We start from the raw sequence: 17371 nt of genomic DNA, 5'->3' as shown, positions 1-17371 counted from the left end.
TCAAAACTGTCTCCTAGTTATCCACATTAACATGGAGGTGATTCTTGTTAAAGGTAAGCTTTGAAAAGTTCTAAAACTCGCCATTATAAGACACACACAACTTCTCTGCTACGAAAAGTCTTGATTGATTCTGGCCTCAGGATGTGAACAGTATAGAAAACTGATGATTTGTGTGTAAAAAGAGGGGCAGGGTTTGAAAGATATGAAGGAAGGGAAAAGAGAAATTGGGAAACAGGTAAAAGCAAGGACGGGGGCCGGGAGCAGTGACTCACGCCTGTAATCCCAGCACTTTAGGAGGCCAAGGCGGGCAGATCACAAGGTCAGGAGATCGAGACCATCCTGGCTAACATGGTGAAACCCTGTCTCTACTAAAAATACAAAAATTAGCTGGGCACGGTGGTGCGTGCCTGTAGTCCCAGCTACTCGGGAGGCTGAGGCAGGAGAATCGCTTGAACCCGGGAGGCAGAGGTTGCAGTGAGCCAAGATCACACCACTGACCTCTAGCCTGGTGGCAGAGTGAGACTCCATCTCAAAAAAAAAAAAAAAAAAAAAAAAAGCAAGGACGGTGCTGGCTGCCCCACACAGGAACATACGTTCTCCAGCCATGGACGTGGGATCCAGGAAGCTGCAGGTTTGCAGCAATCACCAAATTTTCATAATGGTCAATGGGACAGTTCAGTTAAATGATTGATGAGGTGGGTTGAGTTAAAGGAATTAAACTAGTAGAATTATAATGATGATAACTAAAAAGGGATATACGGACTTTAAAAGTTGATTGTTTTATATTAATGAACAATTTGATTTTTAAAGTGGTATTCACATTTTAACAAAAGAGCAATGAAATGAAACTAACCAGTTTTACAAAGCATTGGATGCCATGATGTAGAAGTTGAAACTTTTACTCAATTTTAAAATATTAAAATGGTTTAAATGTGTGAAAACAGGGATGCCAATTTTAGAGCATAATGAAATATATTTTACACAACATTTTCTCTTAAGACAAGAATAAATAATATTTTCTTATTCATAACTTTATTATGCACTGCAAATGGTGCTACGATTGTTTGGGGGAAAGAGTAGTAGCTATCTTGGTATATGATATGCAGTCTGGCATATTAGACATTTTCAAGTTACTTTTGAGTACAGTATTTTTCAGTGACTAACATGTACATTCTCAAAATCATATGGCTTTAATGCATACTCTTTGGCCAGAAGTTTTACTCCTGGGAATATATTCTAAAGAATGGTTCAAAAGAAGAAAATAGCTCTTTGCATAAAAAATGTGTATAGCATTGCTATTTATGATAGCAAAAAAAAAAAAGACTAGACCAATTCTAACTTCAAAACTAAAAAAAAAGAGAGGAATGGTTAAGAAAACTATGATATGTAGACACACGTGGGAGAACATTATTCTGCAGACATTTGAAATAAGAAAGAAGACTGAGAAAAAAAGACTGGAAAGTTATTACAAAATAATATTAATGGCAATTGATGTATACAAATCTTACTTCTGCATGAAAGTTTTATACATATATAAAGTTTTATTGGACTGGAAGAGAACTTGAAATAGGTACTATGATACAGGCTTATCAATGACTTACAATTACCATCTTATATATTTAAATTGATTTAATAATATCTTGAATTAAATGACCTTTAAGATGGTTGGAAAACTGGTTAGTCATAATTTTTCTTAAAATATAAATATCTTCCAATTTTAATAATAGATACATCATTAGTAGTCATATTGATTTACAGGAGTAAACTATTTCACTCTTAAGTCATAATTGTGTGCAGTAATTCTTACGCACTCTAGTTTTAAATATTCTATCCACAGACTGTTGAGTGAAATTTCTAAGAACACTGTTAATAAAGGTTTCCAGTTAACCGAGTCAGAGCTTACAGTTTTAGTACTGTGAGTACCTAGTCTTATGCTAGATAGACAAGTAGGATAGAAAGGGGGTGGATAAAGAATTTAGGAAGTGGGTGAATCATTGACTCATAGACTGAAAGGAACCTCAGAATTATCCATCCAAGCTTGGATCAGTGGGGTTTCTATGGACAATTGGCAGGAAGAGATTTCAGCCTATCAGTAATCCACTCATAACTATGGAAATCTAAGAACTGGTCCCAAAGTCTAAGGACATGGATCTAATAGCTATTTCAGTAGTCATCAGTCACTTATACAATTGCCATGCAAATTCTGATTTTACCCTGTAGCTATCATTTAGAAGCAAATGCTTTTGAAATGTATTATGAATGATTTGTTTGCATTTCTCCCCTAAAAGGTAAAGTTTAGGTAGTCAATATAAATTACACTGAGTTTATATATTCAACAAACATGTTAACTTTCATTCACTGAAAATATTAATGTGGGTATATGGGATGCTAAGGCTTGTCATTTCCAATATTATAAGTATCTATTACAGATACTGGTCTTGATGCTTAGTTTAAAAAGAAAAGAAACTCTTTTGAGAGTTCAGTGCACTGGAAATTTCTACCAATGTTTCTCTTCTAAGGTAAAATGTTACATGTTACCCGGATATTGTTCGTTGCATTCCAAAGTTCTGTTTTCTCTTTTTAAAAATGCATGTTTTCTCTCCACATTGAGAACAGAAAATGTTAATTCAAATGTAGCATGGGATGTCTGCCTATTGATATTTTCCTCTGTGCTGTATGTGAAAATGTTGTCTGTGAAGGAAAGATTGAAAGAATGAGTGTGGATACTTTGCTGTTAAACTAAATGTGGTTTATTTTCTGCTTGTTTGAGAAAACGCTGGAGAATAAGGTTGTATGAAGGTGTCTATATTTCCTATTCTAGTGGTTTGCCGTCTATGTTCTTGCCTTATTCCTGGCCTTTGAAAAATCAATGGGACCAAACCCTGACTTTTCCTTAAAGCTTGAGCAGACTAGATTGTAGACATGTTCAAAATATTTGACCTTGCTTATTTTGCTTTAATTTGAAGTTCCCTTTAAATATTTTAATTATTAATCCTGCAGAAAGCTTTTATTTGGTTTTTTTCCTCCTCTTGGTTTTTTACAACAGGAAATATTAAATGTCAAGAAAAGTACCATGCCATTATCCAAATTATCTTTTAATTAGTACCAGTTTAAACATTGATTACATTGAAAATCATTTCATTTCAGCCACAGCGTCCTGTGTTTACTCATGAAAATATTCAAGGTGGGGGGGAACCGTAAGTATTCTTCTTATCTTCTAAATTTGAGACTAACCTTGACCCACAAAATGGACAACTGTACCAAAATGTAAGCTGTATGGCTTTGCACGTGAAAGATCAAACTAACATGAGGCCTTCTAAATTACGAGAAATTGTAATAGTCTCTCCATCTTTTATGACAGTGACCAGAAACTAATTTTTAAAAGAACCCATAGTTCTCTGAGAAGATTTTAATTGACACACTAGGAAAACTTCCCAATGCTTCAGTGATTCCTAAGATGGATAACTGTCTCCCTCTCTGCTCTGCTGGCTGTGTAACGAGTAACTGTGAGCTTCAAAGACATATAGAACATGTTCTAACCTTACTTTTACACCCACTGGGAGATGGTAAAAGTGGACCTCAGTGTAAAAAAGACCTAAAGTGATCATTCCATCATTCCAAAGTTACATGCTTAGAAGGGTCATTTGAAAAGGGCAGTATTAAAACACTCACTGTTATTCAGTTACATGCGATTACTTCCACAGCACCAGGAAAATGCCTTTTCAAACTTTCCTTTCAAATTCCTTCTGCTTTCTGATACATGAGTTAAATCAGCCTGAAGGTGTCACATGTTGTCTTGAAGATTCTCTCTGTGTGTTTCTTTTTTGGGCCCGTTTTGTCCCTGAGAGACGTTCAGGAGTTATCAGCTTCCTGTTGGCCTCTGCCCACACTGTGAGTCGAGAGTGAGACCCCTGGGAAGGCTTATTCATGGACCTAACCCCTTGTCCCCCATATCTGAGCACACACTGGGGATCCTGACCCACTGCCCACACTCTGCTCACCTGGAGCAGAACAGGCTAACAATAGCCTCCTCCTTGCGGCAGGTCCTGGCATGTGACCTGGTGCCTTTATCACCATCAAGTCCTTCCTTGCTCCTCACAGACCTGAAACTTAGCAAAAAGCAGCTCCGGATGAGACTGGCTCTCACAGAGTACAGCCAGAAAGGTGTTCTTGTTGCGGGAAAGTCTGTATTTTGGAAAGAACAGGTTAGCAGTGATAATCATTTGAAATCTCACTGAAGGTTAGGTGCAGTCACTATGCCTGTAATCCCAGCACTTTGGAAGGCCAAAGCCCAGGAGTTCAAGACCAGCCTGGACAACACAGCAAAACACCATCTCTACAAAAATAAAAATAAAAAATTAGGCGCGATGGCATGCGCCTGTAGTCCCAGCTGCTCAGTAGGCTGAGGTGGGAAGATCACTTGGGCCAGAGAGATCAAGGCTACAATAAGCCATGACAATGGCCCTGCACTCCAGCCTGGGCAACAGAGCAAGACCCTGTCTCAAACAAACAAACAAAAAGATCGCTTAACTGGAAAACACTAAATACGACTTGTCATTCTAAAGCTTTTGTTTGTTCTCTTATTTACCCAAACGATGATAAGATCACATGATAAAAAATAAATTCCAGGGCTGTTTAGGTTTATTGCATTACCAACATGTTATATTAAACAGCTTTCAAAGTGTTTATGAATGAAAGATATGTTACATTTTCAAAGTCCTGATTTGTATATTAGAAAACATTGTTTATTAAATTTATATTTGATTATAGCCTGAATTAGTGGGATTTTAGGGTGTTGCTTAGTTGCTTTCATTTAAAAATAAGTTTTGAGCCAAAGTAGGAACATAATGTTATGTCACTACAATTCAGAGTTTTAGTGAAATATGTTCTAGAAAAAGTTGCAAGTTATCGAGAGGGCTTCCAGTCTGGCTCAGCATTTCCTGTTTGAAAGACACCTTTCCTTTTGAGGCATCCTTACCCCACCACCATCCCTCACCTCACCAACACATCCTTCAGAACCGCATTTTTTAACATTGGATTTGTCTTCATTTCCCATTGTGCAACCCTGACTTTGAAAGCCAGGAGAGGCAGGAGGATTTCCTGAAGGTGTGTTTACGTTTCCATAAAACTCCGTGGGTTTTCTTTTGTTTTGTTTTTGTTTCTGTGGTCTAATTAAACCAGAATGGTAAATAAATTGGGACAAACATGCTGGCTTTCATCAGACAAAAATGAAGCAGGAGTCTGTGCCAATTTTGTTGCGTTAGCTCTGAGACCTTGAGATTCTTTCCAGCAGCTGAGGTTTGCAGCCTTAGGTAACCGGTCTCCATGAGTGGGTGGAGATGAGCCTGGGCAGGGTTCAAGCCTGAGAAGCTCAATAAAAGAACCAGTTTTCCCAAAGTGAGAAATGCCGTGTGTATCCATCAAAACAGCACCCAGGAACCACCATCTCTCTCAAATGTGAAATTGGAAAAGGGACCGTGAACTTTCCCCACAGATACAAAAAAGATACCACCCCTTCACCTGAACAGCCTCCAAATCAAATTCTTTACACAAGCAACAAAATAAATGGACTACCCCTAGCAAAGCTGGCCACATGCAAACATCCAAATCAGGTGACGTTTGTGTATTCCACACCTGCCTGTCTTTTTGGCCACTACTCTGGGATGCTAGCTGCCTTTCTCTGCCCTTCCCCATAATCACAAACCCCTCTCTCAAGAAAAGGCCTCAGAAGCCCATACTCAAAAGAATATAAGTGGCTATAAGGTCTACTGGAAGGTCTACTGAAGTTTTAACAGGGGAATAAGCCTCTAATGTTGAAATTTCAGGCTTTGGTGCCAGGCCAGGGAAAACAATATTTTCTAGGGGATGGTGTTAGGCATTCTCTGAAGCCAACTCTATCCAGCTCCCCCAGTCCAAATGCTGGATGAACGGGGGGAAGCCAGTAGGTCATTGTTGCTTATTAATGACACAAGATTTGAGTTTAAATGATAGAATAGTTTTGTTCTACCAAAATATTATTTTCTGACTCATAAAGTAATTAAAAATAAATCATTCTTGTTCCGGAGCAGTAGTCAAGATGATCAACTTTTTTAAGTTGGCATGAAAAAATCTAAAATACCCTAGAATGTGGTAATTATTTTCTCACATTAGCAGAATGACATGACTGTTACAGAAAGCAGCAGAAACAAATTCCCAATTGTTAAAAACCCCCTCACAGTACTGGTAATATTTTAGTACTATTATGAAGAAGTTTTCATGTTAACTGCCTATCAAATTCTTCTTGACCTTCTCAGCTACCGTAATTTCTGCCTTCATTTTCCAAAAACACCAGCCCATGTTACTATTTATTATAATGTATGGTGTTTTCTTACCACAAATTCAGTGCCTGAATTCATTATTGATCAATTTCCACCACAGTATATGCTGTCAAAGAATTCAGGCCGGGAAAGGAAAGTGGTAGCATTCCATCAATAATTATTTTTTATATAAAATTATTTCAAGAGAGAGTTTTCAAATCAAATACAATTATTTTTCTGGGACTCATTTTAAAAAGAGACTTATGTCCATAGTCTGCTTGAAATGGAATCAGTAATAACTGCACATAGAATACATCTACTCAACTTCATAGGCTAATTACATCAAATTTTCCAATTCTACATCCTCAGAAAACACTGATCCAAACTGTAACATTAAACTGATCTAAAGAATTCCTCTTAGTAAAAAAAATAATTTTCCTTTGTATAGTAATTCACATAGAGTGATTAAAAAGGCATGTCTGACACATTTTGTCTATCTCCATTTAGAACCTTTGAAAATTCAATTCTCAAGCCCCCATTATTTGCTTCTGATTATGGCTAGCTAAAATTGTGATTCCTTCTTGTTTTTAAACAGTTAAATAATACAAATATCACCTATTTTATATTTTGTACTATTATTTAATGTCTAAATGATAGACATTAGATGGCTGGACAAGTGAAATGCGGGTCTGACTTATATATGTTGACATATTTTAATCCAATTTATGAATGTTACAATTTTCATGGATATTCCTCGTGAGTTTCAAAATGTTGTTAGAGTGTTCTAATGCCTGTGAAGATCTACATATTGCTATTTACCTGCTTACCAGGCTTGTACCATCCAATAGAATGCTATTTACATGCTTACCAGGCTTGTACCACCCAACAGAATGTCGTTAAGAATAGGAATGTTAAAGGAAGAATGAATGTTGTTGTATCTTCTATATTTCATGAAGGTGTCAAGATGTTTTTAAACACATTCCCTTGTCCTGTTTAAGGTTTCAGGCTCTGTATAACTATACTCCCAGGAATGAAGATGAGCTGGAGCTCAGAGAAAGTGATGTCATTGATGTCATGGAAAAGTGTGATGACGGCTGGTTTGTGGGTATGTGCGCTTCTTCTTCAGGCACCTTCGGCTATTTTGTAATTTGCTTTAGTTTGCTCACTCCCGTGGTTTGCTGTGATGGCTGAGCTTCCTTTGAATTCGTAATGCCTTTGATCTTTCAGACATTCATATGCACAATGTAATCCCAAGGCTATTGCATTTTTAATATAGTTTAGTATTCACTGCTTCAGCTATGTGTGATTTTCTGCGAGCTTTATTTCCAACTCAACTGAGAGAAGACAATTTCTTTAAATAGCAGAAACCAGGAAAGATTGAGATCTAAGAACAACAACAACAAATGGTCCCCAGAAGAGAAATATCAATGCTCTGTGCTGTGGAAAATGTTAGTTGTCCACAGTGAGAACCTAATTTCAGAGGGAGTGAGATTAAGTGAACAGCTCTCCCGTTTCCTAGGTCTGACGTAGATGCCGGAACATTCAGTGACTCACCTTAACTTTAGTTTGTGGTGGAAGCGGAGAGACGTTCCATTCTTCCCACTTAAAAGGCAACTTCATTTTTACCATCCTAAAAAAAAGACGAGAGGTCTTCTGAGAAAACATTTGTAGACAAAAGTATTTTACACTGGGCCACAGAAAGAGGCGAAAAGGAAACACAGGCGGCGGGGCAGAGAATGGAAGAGAGGAAAGGTGAGAGGAGAGGAGGGCTCACTCTAGACATCCATCGGTGGCAAAATCATGAAAGAATTGAGGCCCTGGTGCAGCCACAAGCCTCTGATTTTATTTCCATTAAAAGAAGAAAAAAAGGCCGGGTGCGGTGGCTCATGCCTGTAATTCTAGCACTTTAGGAGGCCGAGGTGGGTGGATTACCTGAGGCCAGGAGTTCGAGGCCAGCCTGGTCAACATGGTGAAACCCTGTATCTACCAAAAATACAAAAATCAGTTGGGCTTGGTGGCAGGTGCCTGTAATCCCAGCCACTCAGGAGGCTAAGGCAGGAGAATTGCTTGAACCCAAGAGGCAGAGGTTGCAGTGAGCCGAGATCATGCCACTGCACTCCAGCCTGGGCGACAAGAGCGAAACTCCACCTCAAAAACAAGGAGGAGGAGGAGAAGGAGGAGGAGGAGGAGGAGGAGGAGGAGGAGGAGGGAGGAGGAGGGAGGAGGAGGAGGGAGGAGGAGGAGGAGGAGGAAGGAGAAACGTAAAATGGCTTGCCTAGCCAAGGAAAAAGAAAAACAGCCAACAAACCAAGGCAGCAAGTGCCAGGATATAGGAGAGAGATGAAGCTTTAGAGACCCTTATCCAGTCCATCTGCGCTGCCTAAAGAAGAATTTAGCAATTTAGTGCACCAACTTTTACAAGAAGTGTCCAAGGAACTACATTATTTGAAACCAGAGGCGAACATAATGATGATAGCCATTTGTGCGTGTGGTTAAACACACACCATGTTAAAAATCATGCCACTGATAGAACTCCCACACACAAATAGTGCTTAATCCTTTTTTTCATTAATGATTTGTAAATTGTTGAAAAATTGTATACTTGATGAAGGACTCTGGCAGTGCTGTTTTTAAATAAATGATGTGGCACTGACCATGATCTTCTATAAGATGATAAAACTGAATGGCGACAGCCTGCCGCAGATGATGTCTTCATGTCGCACCTGTGTTGCGCGGGTTGCTGGTCCCTGAGAAGATTTGCTCTTAGGATTTTCCACTCACCCTGTCACCTGTCAGCCTCGCCTTGATCCCTCACCCCCGACTCTGGTGTGGCAGCCTCAGTGACTGAGCTCCTCCGCCCCCCTCCTCAGCAGGGCTGACTTTCCCTTTAGCTTGGGAGGCTCAGCATTTCTGTTTAGCCTGCCGCGATGGCAGCGCAGCATTTATGCCGGAGGGGCAGTGAGAGCGTCAGGCAACCAGCTAACACTGCTTATGTTGTCTGCCTATGGGCTTCATGTGAGTTGCCTGCCTTCTTTTCCAAAGCCCCCGGGGCTTGCTGTCTTCCGAGGCCTTGTAAATGGGAAGCATTCAAGCCCACGTGTATGAACTGATATCGTTGTCACCCCCCTTTCATGACGCGCTTCTATTTTCAGGGACCTCAAGAAGAACCAAATTCTTTGGTACTTTCCCCGGAAACTACGTCAAGAGGCTGTGAATTGCGCTCCCTCCTTCTGCAGAGGCCGCCTGCCAGCCATGCACCTGCGTCAACGCGCCTGAAACACCCCGCGGGCCTCCCGTTGTCACGCCTTACGGTTTCCAATGCGCCGTCACCATCTCCACCTGCCACCAAACCACCAGCAGAGTAGCCGCCGCTGCTGTGAGCCTGGGGACGACATGGCAGGCTGGCCCCCCTCCGTGAAAGTGTGGATTCCTACTTCCTGCTCTAAGCTTTGACACGTCAAAATGTGGGATCAGAAAGAAAAATCATGATATTTTAAAATGGTCAAATATTTGAGGCAAAAAAAAAAAGTGTCTCCAGGAGGCTGTCCAGCCTCGTGGCTCCATTTCAACATCTCCCCCCAGGCGATGTTCTCCCCCAAGACGACCAGAAAATTGTTTATTGGGGAATGCTGTGGTTTGCGTTTTCATATTCTTCGCTTGGCAGTGTATATTCTTTTCACAAGTTTGCCTAGTGTCTTGGTTTACACAATATGACAACCGTAACTGTACTTTAGCTATTGTTTGCCTGCACATACATGTTGTAATATGCACAGTGATTACAACCTTTAAAGCAAGAGGAGGCGAGTTAATTTGGATGAGTGTGATTTTGCTGATTGAATGTGAGTTTTCAAATAGGAGTCTTTTTCTGCAATTTGTTTGCATTTTTTAGAAGTGCAAACAGTAAGTAAATAAGAGCCTTTGGTAATAATCATGACAATACAAGAGGCTGAGCTAGGCTACAGGGGAAAACTATTGTGTTGTAAAGTTGCATCGCTATTTTATATTAAAATGTAATGATCAGCATCATGAACAATGAGCTCTTAGTGTTTTATTTATCTGAAAAAATGTAAGTAAAAGCAGTGTTAGTGAGAGGTGCAAAGAATTATTCTAACAGACACCTGAAAGTATCTGTAAGCAATACTAGTAGGTAAGATTTCACTGTGTGTACACATACACATTTGAGATTGTATGAGAACATATAATCCATATGATATGTTGTACATTTTATGGAAATGTAATAGAATCTCACACATTATTTTATAGAAATAGAGTACAGAAGCATCACAAGTATTAAAGTTGGTTTTAGCAAGGATTATGATTAATACAATTATTTTTACTATAATAATTATTTTTCTTCTACGGAACTCAGAATCCTGGCTACATTTGAGGACAGGAATATGTTGAGCCTGATTTTCCTGGTGTGTGTAAAATATTTCCTAGGAATAAATTAGGCACTTTTTAGAAGCAATGTTAAATCATTCAGGTTTTATTTTCTGCCCTGAAGCAGAAATTTAAAAAATGATATTGGGACCTGGAAGGTTTAATATAGTTCACAGTGCCTGAATTACACCTGCTCCGAAAACTAGCTTTGTATTTCTTATGACTTTGCATAAGAACTGTTCATCTTTGGATCTTGAGCACCTTATAGATAAAACTTTTTATGGCATCTCTTTCGTGGACAGTGATTGATCTTTTCACAATGTACGTAGCCTCTAGAATTTTGTACATATGTTTGCTCTTTTTTTGTACAGACTATTTAGTTGTTGAGAAAACAGGGGCGTTTCCTAATTTGGTCTTTATCCTGCGACAACACTTTCAGCAGACTAGCCTCTCCTTATCTCACAGATCACAAGCACCCCTAGATAGTGTGATTCTGTCAGATAGCATTTATGCAAAAATCTATGAAGTTAAAAGATCGTAGAAGCCAAATGAAATGTACATATCTACTGACTGATGACAAGGGAATTTCATTAGGAAGAAAGTAAAGAAACATCGTTGAGTAGCCTACCTTGATTTCTGTCAAGTTCATAACCAGCTTCATATTTTAAAGGCTTCAGGTTTGAAATTAAGTCAACTGCATGCAGCTTTGCTGATAAATGAATAATTCTCTTTGATGCCATTTATGAGAAAAGACTTCAATATCTGTTGCCTGTCATATTTAAGAAAAATTACTGTTTCTACTCTCTGTATCTGATTTTAAAAGAAAAAACTCTTCATACCTGGCTTCCAGGTAATTGACTTTGAATTCTTACAAGCAAAGGTCATTGTGTTTTTCTTGAATAGACATCTAATAAATTTTGCTTGGAAGTATACTTCAGTTTTTCTTCTTGACATTTATCTTTATAAAAATTGTGTATTTTATTCCAACTTGTTAAACTAAGAGAAAATGCATTTTGTTGTGTGTTCTGTTAACACAAAAATGGAGAAAAGCTGTGTCAGCATCAGCTCAGAGAAGAAATATTTTTAAACCCACCACCAAAGCTCATTTGCTACACGTTCTTTGGCTAAAAATTGCCCTTCAGTTAAAACAATACATTGTAAAATATTTCTGCCTCAAAACAGCTAGTTTTCCAAGGAGGGGTTAGTTACAAGGAGTTGTAAGCACTTTCCCAGTTCAACACTCTTAAATGTTAAAATCTTTGCCCTAAGCAGCTTCAGCACCATTGACTCGGCAGCTTCTGCAAATGTCCACAGGCTTTCAGTGAATTTCAAATGATGGGTGGTGGTGGGGTCCCCGCTTTCTGCCACACAAATGGGAAAGAGCCAGCTTGCCTGCTTGGATCTTTTCTCATATACCTTAGTCCCTTCTTACTCTATGTGTTTTGACCCTTTTCGATATCTATCTCTTAAATATTCAGAAATATGGACATTCCTCTCTTGCCAACTCGGTTATCAAAGATGTCTTGTTGCGTTGCTTCCCCTTAACACCCACTCTGGTGCCTTCTGTGCCATAGGATAATTCCCACTCTATATTAGCATTCTGCTAAAATGTAATCCCTTTGGGTGAAGAATATACCCCATAATAGTCTTTTGGTCTTGTTTTCATCTGAGTGTGTAAGGGTCATATAACTAGATCCATCTGACCTGTCCATCCAGGTGGGTGGAAGGGCGGAAGGAAGGGACCCTCTGATACTTACATGCCAGATCTTCATATAACTAGATCCATCTGACCTGTCCATCCAGGTGGGTGGAAGGGCGGAAGGAAGGGACCCTCTGATACTTACATGCCAGATCTTCATATAACTAGATCCATCTGACCTGTCCATCCAGGTGGCTGGAAGGGCGGAAGGAAGGGACCCTCTGATACTGACATGCCAGATCTTCATATAACTACATCCATCTGACCTGTCCATCCAGGTGGCTGGAAGGGCGGAAGGAAGGGACCCTCTGATACTGACATGCCAGATCTTCATATAACTAGATCCATCTGACCTGTCCATCCAGGTGGGTGGAAGGGCGGAAGGAAGGGACCCTCTGATACTGACATGCCAGATCTTCATATAACTAGATCCATCTGACCTGTCCATCCAGGTGGGTGGAAGGGCGGAAGGAAGGGACCCTCTGATACTGACATGCCAGATCTTCATCCCTCCTTTAGCTGCATCATCACTAAAGACAAGCAAGTCCTTTTCTTACTTGATTCGATGCAGAAATCACCTATTTGAGTAACTTTTCACAATCATCCACTGCCTGATCTCTCATAGTAGGTGGTTGGTTTGTGTGGCCTGATCATTTCTTCCTGCTGTTTTCCAGATTTTAGCCACAAAGAAAGGTATTATTTAAAGAATTATCTGATCACGGCCGGGTGCAGTGGCTTATGCCTGTAATCCCAGCACTTTGGGAGGCCGAGGCGGGAAGATCACCTGAGGTGGGGAGTTCGAGGCCAGCCTAACTAATATGGTGAAACCCGGTCTCTACTAAAAATACGAAAATTAGCTGGGCATGGTGGCACACGCCTGTAATGCCAGATACTCAGGAGGCCGAGGCAGGAGAATCACTTGAACCCAGGAAGCAGAGGTTGCAGTGAGCTGAGATCACGTCATTGCACTCCAGCCTGGGCAACAGAGAGAGACCCTGTCTCAAAAAAAAAAAAAAAAAAAAACCACACACAATTACTTGATCAAATAAGACTAAGTATCCTGTCAGCTTCTAGTGCCTGTTTATTTAATTAATTATTTCATCCCCCTCTGCAGATAGCAGCTCTCTAACGGTTCATTCATCACTTACGATTTCAGATTATTTACTCACCATTAATGATTACAGTTAGAATACAAGCAGAGATTGGTGCTATTAATAAGCAGTCCATAGCAGAGATTTCCAAACTGTGGCCTGTGGACAAAATTCAGCTCACGGCCTGCTCCTGCATGGCTTGCAAATTAAGAATGGTTTGTACAGATGAACACTGGCAATCCCCTTGATAAGAGGGAACTCTAACTTTGAACCTCAGTTAAGTAAAACGCTATCTCCCCAGAAAAGGGTTCTTTTCTTTTCATTAGTAGATCTATGTTAGAAAAAAAATTGTGCTCTATTTGTATTATTATATTCCTAAATCAGTAACAATTGGTGGAAATGTGTTTTCTCTTTATTATGTAAGAAAGAACGTACATAATATCCTTAATTTTGCCTCCTAGCTCACAAAACCTAGAGCATTTACTCTCTGTTTCTTTAGAGGAAACGTTTGCGAACGCTTGCCTGTGCCGATTGTTAGCAACACACCTGGAAACTGGAAACTGACCCAAGGGAAAGAAATAGCGAACACCTGCTGTACACCAGGCTGTTCCTCACATGGGTTCCTTATCTTTATGCTCACAAGAAATCTAACAGGAAGTCTGCTTTGTGCCCATTTTAGAGATGAGGGAGCTGAGGCTCTGGGAAGTTAGATAACTTATCCAGACATGTAAGGTATTATACATAATACTTGATTGAAATCGGATTGAGAATCTCACGCGTCTATCTCCCAAGCCTGTCATCTTTCTTCTAAACCATGTAAGCTTGGTGCTAAACACATTGTGGATGAAGCTGTGCACTCAGGGTTGAGCAGCTGCACCCATCCACCTCCTTCCCTCTCCACCATTCTCACAAGCAGGGCTGACACGAACAGACACCCCCTCATAGCAGCATCTTACTGTGCGCAGGATGAAGAGAAAGAGGTGTACCCATCAGCACAAATTGTTTCCCTGAAGAAAGCTGAGTTTGGTTTCTAAAAGGACACTAACCAGTGAGAATATACTTTCAATGACTGACATGTTTTGACTGAGCACAAGCCTGTCTGTGAGTTGAATCAATGGGAGACAGGCGAGCCCAGCGTGCTCTAGGAATGCTGTGTGCTTGCCGGACAGCTCTTGAGCATACAAAGCCCCAAGATACACCAGCCATTTTCTGCTGGATGACTCTAAGTGACCTGAGCCTGAGCTCACTGCTAAATTCGGCCCCTCCGCAGGTCAGGACAGCTCCATCTGAGCTCATGCACATGCATATAATCTTGACCCAAAAAACGTTCAGTACAAGACAGAAATCTGCCTAGTAAATCTTCACCTGTTCATTTGGGGTTTCTTGTTTCATTCATTCCCCTAAAATACTATGGGTGACTCAGTTGTCCCTGTGTCTTCCAAAAATAAGTGCCATTTCCAATACAACTCTTGTTACCATTAACAACACCAGGGGGTACGTGCTGAATCTTGCACTGATTTCACAGGGAGCTTGAGAATAATTTTTTCAAGCATTTTTTTTCTTTTTCAATTCCACAAGCAATAGATGCTTATTGTAGGAAAAATTAAAAAGCTATAAAGGAACAAAAAGAAGAAACAGGTTCACTAACAGTTCCATGTAGGGTATGGATTCGAGTGTGGAACATATTCTCCTGAGTGTTTCTCTACACATGTGGATTTGTTGGGGGCAGTGGGCAGTGTAGGTAAAAATGGGATCACACTGAACATACTGGGTTGTTTTTTTTTTTTTTGCAGAGTCTCTCTGTCACCCAGGCTGGAGTGCAGGGGTGCGATTTCGGCCCACTGCAACCTCCGACTCCAAGGCTCAAGCGATTCTCCTGCCTCAGCCTCCCAAGTAGCTGGGATTACAGGTAAAAGCCACTGCGCCCAGCTAATTTCTGCATTGTTAGTAGAGACAGGGTTTCTCCATGTTGGCCAGGCTGCTCTTGAACTCCTGACGTCAGGTGATCCACCCGCCTTGGCCTCCCAAAGTGCTGGGATTGCAGGCATGAGCCACTGCGCCTGGCCTGAACATACTGTTTTATAATCTGCACTTACCTTTGAGCAGGACTCTGAAATAAAGTGAATAAATCATGTTTTCAAGTCAATTTGACATTAGCGAGGCCTATAAAAAAAAGGAGAAAAAGTCTAAGTCAGTCCTCAGGATTCATGAAAATACAATGAACTCAAAACCTCAAAGCAAGAATTACAAAATTACCACCAGGTTAGAAAATCTATTGTAATCTGAGGAATTGGTAGAGGAAGGAAAGGCGAAATGAAGAGAGAAAAGAAAATAATACTTATAATCTTCCTACTATAGGCCATCACAGGTTTTAAAAGCACCTGTACAGTGAAGGGATGGCTAAAGAAAGAGAGAGATTAAACCGAGAAATGAATGTGTGGATTGCAGTTGGATGTAACATCCAAACCATCCTGGAGGTTTGTTTCAATTTTTTGAATCAAAATTGATGGAACAGATCATTTACTTTGAAATTAGATATAGTTCAAAAAAGTTAGATTGAACATATTTTTATAATGTACTAGCGCAGGGCTTCTTCCCTGTGGGTGACTTTGTCACTCCTCCAGGGGACATTTGGCAATATACAAGCACTTCTCAGGGGTGCTACTGGTATCTAGTGCATAGAGACCAGAGACACTGCTGGACCCACAATACACAGGCCAGCCCTCACAACTAAGAATTATCCAGCCCAAATTGCCTATAGTGTTGAGGTCAGAAGCCCTGCCCTAGGGTAACTCATACTACTTAGGAGAATCATCTTGTAAATCATTGTAAAGGATTTTTTTTTAATCCGGAATTAAAAGGCTGAGAGTCACAGTCCTAATGGTCTCATCTTCTGCCCTATGACTGTCAGATCTAGGCCCTTTGTAGAAGGCAGTTTCTCCTCCCAAACTCTGGAGATAAAGCCGGAATGCACCTAGGAAGGAGTCAAACAATCCCTGAGGTGGACTGAAGCACAAGGTAGACGAGTGCCTAGAGATAAACAAGGATCTCTGTAGAATGTCTCTGGGCAAAGCAGTCATTGTAAAAACATCTCTACTGAGGCTCAGATCAGCCCAGAGCAGGGAGGCCATTCCCTCCCGGATGATCTCAGAGGCGATGATGTCATCAGCAAAAGCCAGGTGTGTGAAGCAAAGCAAGCTCAGTTATTAGTGAGCTGTCGCAGGCCACGTGGGTAGGGTAGAAAGATTCCTTTGCTTTCCAGAAGGCACGCAGACTGCAGGGCACCGATGGCGAGGCCAGCCTGGGCGCAGAGTGGGAGCCTCAGTGAGGCTGCACCATCAGGCTTTGCTCGGGGAATCCCATTGTGCCCTCTAATCACCCACACCGTCTGCAATGTGAGTGATGCCCATGTCCCCAGTGAAGAAAAGATGGGCGTATTCTCATCTCTAGTCCATACTAATAGTAACCATGTGTTTAAACACAAAACCAGGGGTCAGTCCTTGTTAGGGGCTGAATTGTGTCCCCATCCCCTTAAGTTCATACATTGAGTTCTAAACCCCAGAACCTCAGAATGTATTTGGAATAGGGCATTTAAAGAGGTAATTAAGGTAAAATGAGGTCATCTGAGTGGGCTCTAATCTAATATAACTGGAATCCTTATAAAAAGAAGTGATTGGGCCAGGCGCAGTGGCTCATGCCTGTAATTCCAGCACTTTGGGAGGCCGAGGCGGGCAGATCACTAGGTCAGGAGATCAAGACCATCCCGGCTAAGGCGGTGAAACCCCGTCTCTACTAAAAATACAAAAATTAGCTGGGCGTGGTGGCGGGTGCCTGTAGTCCTAGCTATTCAGGAGGCTGAGGCAGGGGAATCTCTTGAACCCAGGAGATGGAGCTTGCAATGAACC

The 17371-nt window shown here is 40.8% G+C and overlaps 1 protein-coding gene and 1 long non-coding RNA gene across 27 annotated transcripts in view; one reads left to right on the top strand and one right to left on the bottom strand.

The window, feature by feature from the left end:
- The window catches only part of SORBS2 (sorbin and SH3 domain containing 2), a 373741-nt gene extending 362133 nt beyond the window's left edge, over positions 1-11608 (top strand). For all 25 annotated transcript variants that reach the window (XM_055112071.2, XM_055112070.2, XM_055112073.2 and 22 more), the window contains 3 exons: positions 3148-3197; positions 7295-7401; positions 9449-11608. In XM_055112071.2, the coding sequence (XP_054968046.2) occupies positions 3148-3197; positions 7295-7401; positions 9449-9510 (219 nt within the window). In that variant the 3' untranslated portion in view covers positions 9511-11608. The remainder of the gene's footprint in view (positions 1-3147; positions 3198-7294; positions 7402-9448) is intronic.
- The window catches only part of LOC103786948 (uncharacterized), a 65912-nt gene that overhangs the window by 35961 nt on the left and 12580 nt on the right, over positions 1-17371 (bottom strand). For both annotated transcript variants that reach the window (XR_004671304.3, XR_008625280.2), the window contains exons 2-3: positions 15563-15629; positions 7851-7926 (exon numbers count right to left, since the gene is read on the bottom strand). This is a non-coding gene — a long non-coding RNA (uncharacterized LOC103786948). The remainder of the gene's footprint in view (positions 1-7850; positions 7927-15562; positions 15630-17371) is intronic.

The sequence above is a fragment of the Pan paniscus genome, chromosome 3, assembly GCF_029289425.2.
Source record: "Pan paniscus chromosome 3, NHGRI_mPanPan1-v2.0_pri, whole genome shotgun sequence".
NCBI lineage: Eukaryota > Metazoa > Chordata > Mammalia > Primates > Hominidae > Pan > Pan paniscus.
The sequence above is the reverse complement of the archived record's forward strand: the minus strand, read 5'-3'. Positions and strand labels throughout refer to the sequence as shown.